This window comes from Ptychodera flava, chromosome 17 (genome assembly GCF_041260155.1).
Source record: "Ptychodera flava strain L36383 chromosome 17, AS_Pfla_20210202, whole genome shotgun sequence".
NCBI lineage: Eukaryota > Metazoa > Hemichordata > Enteropneusta > Ptychoderidae > Ptychodera > Ptychodera flava.
This window is the reverse complement of record NC_091944.1, coordinates 22,617,835-22,625,892: the sequence shown is the minus strand read 5'-3', so window position 1 is coordinate 22,625,892 and position 8,058 is coordinate 22,617,835. Positions and strand designations below refer to the sequence as shown.

The 8,058-nt window shown below is 39.4% G+C and overlaps 1 protein-coding gene across 1 annotated transcript in view; it reads right to left on the bottom strand.

Moving 5' to 3' along the window:
- Positions 1-4,551: 4,551 nt before the first annotated feature.
- Positions 4,552-8,058, bottom strand: part of LOC139115806 (gamma-tubulin complex component 5-like) — a 36,816-nt gene continuing 33,309 nt past the window's right edge. The window contains exons 19-21 of the mRNA XM_070678174.1: positions 7,217-7,431; positions 6,686-6,786; positions 4,552-6,246 (exon numbers count right to left, since the gene is read on the bottom strand). Of these exons, the coding sequence (XP_070534275.1) occupies positions 6,182-6,246; positions 6,686-6,786; positions 7,217-7,431 (381 nt within the window). The 3' untranslated portion in view covers positions 4,552-6,181. The remainder of the gene's footprint in view (positions 6,247-6,685; positions 6,787-7,216; positions 7,432-8,058) is intronic.

Here is an 8,058-nt window from a genome sequence, read left to right as displayed (position 1 = left end):
CTGCTAAAAGCAGTATTTACTCTACAAATAGATGGAAAAGAAATCGCTGTGAACTTTTAACAGTATTATGTCACGTACCCCATTTGCTTTATCTGGTTCTCCTCGATGTTAACTTTGCATTCTCGTTTGTGATCCATTGACCATTGTTGATAGTTGTAACATAATACAGCACACATTTTAATCAGTCGCAACCGGAGAAGGGATCTTCCGACGCCTAGGAAACATTCTACGCCCCAACAGTCGCAATATTGATATTGAAATTCGTTTTCTTTTGAATCGATAAATATTGTCAAGTATATATTTTTATATTTTTCAGAAAGTTCTTTCTGTCCATCGAAAAACATTATTACAGAAAGGAATCGTAAAAATATGTTGCAAATATTAAAACCGCATTTCTATCGTTTCTGCGTTTTGTATTGTCAAGAGCCAGCAATTGTTTGCGTTGGGAATTATAAAAATGTTGCAAAAATCAAAACCCATATTCTATCATCGATGCATTGTGTCCGGAGTCTGCACTTATTTTTGCGTTGTGTCCATGACAACTCACCGAAATTTCGTACATCGGTGTACTGCCATCAGTAGCACTTACTTGATACCTCGCCATGTGATGATTGTTCACGTCATGGATTGCGTCATCGCTTTCTGAGTGAAATGATAGCGAACGTCAATTGCCATCGGTACCGGGCAATAGCTGTAGTTCTGCAAGGCCGTGTTCTGTATGACGATAGTCACCAGAATGAGCTACTGAGTCAGAGAGAGGGGGCTGTACATTCTGTGTACTGCATACTCTTCTCTCACCATGTGCGTTGATGTGAACAGAACCTTACAGAAACTTGCTCAAAATAACCAACCCGACACATGTAGTTATGCTCTGTACGAGCGATTGGATCAGGATCAAAGACAACAAATTTAAAATCCATCAATGAATTTCATTTGATGCGATGGAAGGTTAGGCCTACTAGAGGTATAAAAACTGCCGCAAACCCATTTCGTCAGTACGGTTGGTGGTTGCATCCGAGTCCCCTGTCAGAAATTTGGTTTAACGTGCACGGGTGCTCGACTCACTGCTAAGACACTATTCGAATTCATTTATACTCAATAAACCGCAGGGAACTCATTCTTCGATATTTTTTTGCTGTTTGTTTATGCTTATTTGGTTGGTTGTTTACGAACACGTACATAGAGTAAATATCAATAGAGCTCAGTGAAAGATGAAGATGTTGCTTGTTTGAAATAACGCAACAAATAATTAAAAACAGTAAAATGAAAGCCACACGCACGCTCTGCCTAAACTTGCCTAAACTAACTCTCTGCCCGAACAAATACATACAAGTTGTACCGGAGACCGAGTTCCACGCTCATAAACATACCATGTAAATCATAAAGGTCGGTTTACCATGTTAAGTGAAGGAATGAAGGGATTGGGGAGGCGAGTATACCAACTGTAAAACCGAACTTTATGATTTCAATTTGCACGTTTATTGAGAATCAGTAAATTCGAACCGTTACATTCAGACCGAGGACTTTGCAATGAGACGAGCACCTGTGTAACGCGTAGTAAGTTGGATAAATCAAATAGTACATGTTATTGACAAAAAGGGAAGTTTTACATGAGGAGCCAATAAGTCTGCTGCAAACAGACTGAAGGGATAGCAACGCAACTTGTGATGATCTTGGAAACTTTTTAAAGCGCTTACAAATCAATTCAACACGTTAAGAACCCCTTCTTATCGCTTAAAAGTTACTGTTTGCAAAGCTAACTTTCCTCACGGGTGACAAATATCCGTAAATATCTGCTCAAAGCCTTAATTGAACTTGTCAAAGCTATGTTTAAACTATCACTGGTATTGGATTTTCCGAACGGGACTTTCACCGCTACTAGTCGGTACCGTGGCTGCCAGTTTTACAGAGAGTTGACATTGTCCGGTCGGAAATGCCCGAGGAGTCGATCTCTGTTTGACTTTCACTTTATTAAAACGGATAACAGCTGAAATTTGGGATAGCATTATCATTTTTGTTCAATAATACAAGTAGTCATACAGTCATACTTTGTCGAACATGGAGAGCAAAAGTGCTGAAAGACCTATAAAAGATGACGCATTTGACTTTAGGTGACCCATAGTAGGGTGATGGCGATGGATAGGCCGGTGCGATGGAGAGTTGCAGCTAATACCAAATGGTCCATAAGGATTGAAAGGAACTGAGAGAGAGAGAGAGAGAGAGAGAGAGAGAGAGAGAGAGGGGGAGCAGAGCACTTGCCTCTAGTCAAGTAGTACATTGATTACATTCGGTTTTACAAGTCTCAGGGAATTTGAAGAGACCATTTATTTGTTTTGGGGTTTCCTTCTGATTTGCTTAGTCTACAAGAAAGTTATTGAACAAACGAAGTGAAACCCCTTGGTTGGGTTGATTCTAGTTTAAGGGGCAGTGGGCTAAAGGTCACGGTCACTACCCTAATGGTCACCTGAAGCATTGAGGAAACAATTTCACAGGTGGGGGGGGGGGGGGCAGATAGCTGCATTTCTTTCTCAACTGTCCATCCTCTGATATCCATTACAACCATTGGACATTGACTTGCCAAGCCTTTGGGGGCAAATTTACAAGTCTATGATGACACTACGTTTAAGTTTGACCTCTCACGTACCCTCGGTCGCGTAACCAAGGACTATTGTTCAAACCTCAAAGAATGATACAAACCAAAGTGAAAACTGTTGCGGCTACTTTGATGACTGCAAGCTCTGAGCCCCCCCCCCCCCCCCCCCGAGTTCACATGACCTTTACACATAAAGTGGAAATATGTTGTGAACGGAAAGTGTGGGACCTGCTTCCAAAGCCGTCCATATTTCGCGTTATTATACTATAATCTCACCTATTCATTGCGTGCATTGCATATTACAAGCGACAGCCAAGACAGTATAGACCGCAGTAAATAAAAGTCCATAACAAATATGTAAATAAAAAGGGATACAAATATTGTACATATTACATCATAGTTTTACGCAGAAACTGTTGTTTAAAGTGGTGTAACGTAGGTTTGTACACACACAAAAAATACGAACACAGGCACAGACACGCATGGCAAACTTCCACTCAGCTAGAGAGGATGATTGGTAAAATGTGGTAAGGCGCATTAAATAAATTTTTTTGTTTGCCTTCCGCGTGCTGATAGTTTTTCCGAGAAAATTAAGAAAACAAACACAATGTTAACACTATTACAAATAAAAATATTATATTTCCGACAAAACAAATAAAAACTGAGCTTATGTTAATACACTTGTGTTTTTTGTTTGTTTTTTTCCTTGCTGTCTGGTAGATTTTTCAAAACTCCAAGTACGGCAAACGAAGAATATTCTTTATATAGCCTAAACATAATTTCATGCTGCGCTACGAACTTTAAGAGAATATTAGAACAAAATGCCTCGCATTCTACTTTAAACCATTCTACATGGTTTTCCCTCTCCTGCACCACTTCAAAGTTTTTTAACTGTCAAGGACAAAATATTGTTGGCAGAAATAATGTAAGAGCCAGAGACTATTCAATTTCATCTTCAAGGTCATTCGTGTGTTGACATGCCTTCTGCATTGACGATCACCTGTGACATTCATTGTCATTGAACAATACTGATCTACAACAATGGATACGTTGGACTTCCAGGGCCGCAACTTTGAAGATAAGATGTTAGGAGCAATTTATTTTTGTCGTGATATTGTTGTTAGGTGCGCATCAATCTATGCATGTAGTTGTCGTTAATGTCCCTCTGCGGACACGCCACAGTCAGCCCAGTGTTTTGATTACAAGCCAGCGGAAAATGGCCATGATGTTTTCAAAGGATTTCACCTTTTGGGGGTTCAGGATGTCAGGGTTACAAAACCGCATTGTGGTGTCATAGAACACAGACATAGAGTAATACCTAATGTGGAGATGTTGTTCACGATTTCATAACAATGATAGTGGTCGGGTGTGATGCCTCAGGGTAGCACTCTACCCTAAATGACTCCCCTCTCACTCATGATTGATGCAAAATGCTTTCTTTGCCAACCAATATGTAATCTTGCCATTATTTCTTCATGTGAAAGCACAGACTGCATAACTACTAAGTGAGGATTACCGGAAGCTTTCTGATTATCTGTCCATAGTGATTTCAAGGGCTGTCATTCTCTCTGCAACTACAGAAACAACAAAAGACAAAGTGCCTGTTGCACTAAAATAAAAATATACAAAGAAGTGTTTCCTTGACATCGTGAGAACTTTCAAATCAGACACAAAAGGCATAGAAAGCATAAGAACCAGCCAATTATATGAAGGTCAAGAGGTTAGAACGTCAATGACTTTACTGGTCTACATAAATAGCTCAGGGCTACAAAGAGGCGGCATCTGCAATAGTAATATCGTATGGGGTTTTTTTTGTATGATCTCTCTACAAGACAGGTACCAGCTGCTTTGGATTTCTCTTCAGTGAAAAATGCACTAAGTCACGTCTTTGGCTCGTCAACATTGTCCCTGTGATGGGCACGGCTTTCAATTACAAATTTCATTGCACCGAAAACACAATCCAGAAAACACACATACTGGCGGTGTTTCTGAACTATTATAATACAGGGCATTTCAGCCTGCACTAGGGAGTCACTCGCTGCACATACACTGAGGAGAACAACCCAAAATATTGTGAAAATAAATGGGAGCTGTCTTTCCAAAAGACAAAAACCCTGTGGTCTGAGTAACAGTTAGTTCTTTGATGCTATGAGAACGCATTTGAGAAGATTGAAAAATAAAACAAAAATTTAGCTTGTTTTGGAGGAGAACAACAGACTGGATTTTCCTCAAAAAATGACTACAAGCACAAACATTTCCATTAATGAAAAAATTATTCTTTATATAATATGAATAGTCCCATTATATAAAAATAAAATGTCTTGGTCAAAGTATACATTTTAAGGATACTACAGAAAGGCCAATGTCATTGCAAGCTACAAAATTACAGTAAATCCAAACACACTATTCAATAGCCCTTACTTTTCAAAAAGCACTGCATAATTTTAGGCTCAAACAGAACTGGAGGTAGCTCTGTTCACTTCTGTAGAGAATGGTTTTAGAGAGGTGCTGTTTTCAGCAAATGATGCAGAGCCTTCACACACACTCTCTGAGTGGAGAGACACTGCTTCTAGTGGAGGGACTGTGCTGCTAGTGGAGGGACTGTGCTGCTAGTGGAGAGACTGTGCTTCTAGTGGAGGGACTGTGCTGCTAGTGGAGGGACTGTGCTGCTAGTGGAGATACTGTGCTTTTTTGTTGAGGGGGTGTGCTTCAAGTGGAGGGAATGTGCTTCAATTTCACTGTCTGTAGCTTCTTTCTGATTACAAGGTCTCGAGAACCTTCAGTTTATCTTTTCAAAACTGGAAATTTCAGTAAACCTGAAACAGCCACCTACACTTTGCATGTATAGGAAGGCCTTTAACAGGTGCTACATGCTTGTACATTCACAGTGTGGCACGCACAAGATGAAAATTTGTAAATATTCACTGCATATTAATCACCTATATGAATGAACTTTCCATAAGTTATGCTTTCACACGTAAAAGATATCTCAGTATCTCAGATATTACTGATCAGTTTTTGCCATATTCCGGCCAACTTGGTTTATTAACTCAGCTTTATAGTGATATACCCGTACCTCCAAATTTGATCTTAGTGTGCTCAAGGAAACTGTAAACATTCTTGTACATCAAGAACAACAATGCGGGCTCAAGGTGCAGATTTTTTTGAAAACAGTAGCAAGCTACCTTTAATTTACTGATATTAGAAATTCAAAATGGCAGTAATTTGCTGTTTAATTTCCAACTTTTAAAAAGACAGGACAGAGAACACTTAATTTTTTTTCGAAAAAGTATCAAAATAAGTCCATACACGCTACAGACAGAGGCAGAAATGTGAACTTTGACCCAGCCATACATTCTGTCCCAAAGGTGACACTAAAAAGTGTGTATGTTGAATGTTAAGACCTTGTGACAAAGACATGTACAGTCCAAGGACAAGTTCACCTCATTCATCTCTTTCACCATCAAATATTGATCAAAACCCTATTGTGTTTTCTACAGAAATGCTGGACCTCTGTATTGGCTGATAGGGGTGGAAGGGTTAAAGTAGCATATGGTAAAGCCAACCATTAATGATGGTTCTCGTATCTCATTTCTGCTTATAGGCATCTTCATTCTCCGCAGTACTCAGCAAGGACTGGGCCAGCATTTCCACTGGGGAAGAAAAAAAAAATTAGCTTGTATAAGATAGGCAAAATTGTACATAAATTTGTCGGAAACAACTTTATGGGCAACTGAAACAAAGTATTTCAAAAATCTGTCGGAAATATGTGTGTAAGACATTTAACATGATGAACAGCTGCTCTAACCTACAAGAATCTCTTCAAGATATGTCAATATGTCAGTTGATAGGTTTGTGTGTGTTAACATTTCTAAATCAGAAATCCAGCGTAATTGAGTATATCAAGTGAATTTATCATAGTAATAAATGGGTTCTTGTTGACTGCCAATTATCAGTTGAGTACAATAAAAAGATGGATGCTTCAAGATAATATGATGGTTACATATTTCACAGCTAGGAAGTCAACACTTCAAGCAGATAAACAATTGACTCAAATTCGGTACAACTCTGCGCATAATTTACTGGACTTACAATGCGGAAAGGCACCCCTCTTGACGGCGTTGGCAAACAGCTTGGACAGAAAGTAATTACATTTTTTGAACTCTTCCTCCATGCTCTCCAAAGACTGCTCTCTAAAAATTCAAAAAGTGACAAAAGTTGTCAAGATTACCCTCCATAGATAAGAGCTAGACATCATGGTGTCTTTGAACTTGATATACACATAGCTAATAAGATCTGCTGAGCAGAAGATAGCCTCTTTCCCTTCAAAGGCTAAACAAAATCAAAGTTATCCCTTCTGTTTACAGAAGTACATTGGAAGTTCTCAGTGAAAGTCCAACATACAGTAAACTGTAATTAGAGATTTTCAGTTTTTTATTCCCCAACTTTTTGAAATATCAGGAGGTTAACAGGTGGTAAGGGAGCTGTCATTACTTTTTTCTGACCTCTACAGAACAATTGGTCAACTTATTTCAGGAAGGTCATCAAAACAACATGATGTTACAATGGTGATAGGGCAATATACACCTTTGTAACCATGGTGATGAGGTAATATACACCTACGTGATGGCATTGACACCAGCGTCCCATCTCTTCTGACAGTTCAGTGTCAGATTCAAGACCTTAATGATGGCCTCCCTGACGTAACCCATCTTTCGGTTGACCAGGCAGCGTTCGTAGATGGTCTTGATGTAGTTGTTGTGGACCTCGATCACCTGGTTCAGGTCCGTGGCAGTGGTCAGCTGCTGTTGGAACTCCAGGCCAGTGCTGTGTAGAATCTGCATCACAAAATACACACTCATTAACTGATTCATTCACTCATTGATAAAAAAATGAACTTCACCACACTTGCATCTGACAGACCTGAAAAAGATTCATTTCTTGAAATTGACATTCGATGCGGTGATTCTTTTCTCTTCTCTTTTTTTATCACCCATCCAACAGACGAACCCAATTACAGGATGAGGTACCCATAACCCACTACCCAGTGGAGCAATGGGGAGTAAAGTGCCTTGCTAAGGGGCAAAACACCATGCTAGACTCTGAAAGTCACCATACCATGACAGTGAGTCCATTACTCTAGACTTACTGGGTCTCAAACTCACCATCCTTTGATAGTGAGTCCAGTACCTAGCCACTGCCGCTTTTTGTGGGTGAGAAGAGATTCAATATTCTTTCTTCTTTCTGCATTTACCACTTTGCTACGAGAATACAGATTACATTTTACCCTCTCCTCCTTATTAGCATATTTATGGGTGAGAAGAGAAAAGCAGCTCCACATATTTTACTGATACGATATTGTGAATAATTTTGGTTGTACGGTATATTTGTCCTCTATTTGGGAAAACCATCGCGTAGATTTATTGCACACACCAAAGAGAATATAAAAAGACAGGTCTCAAAGT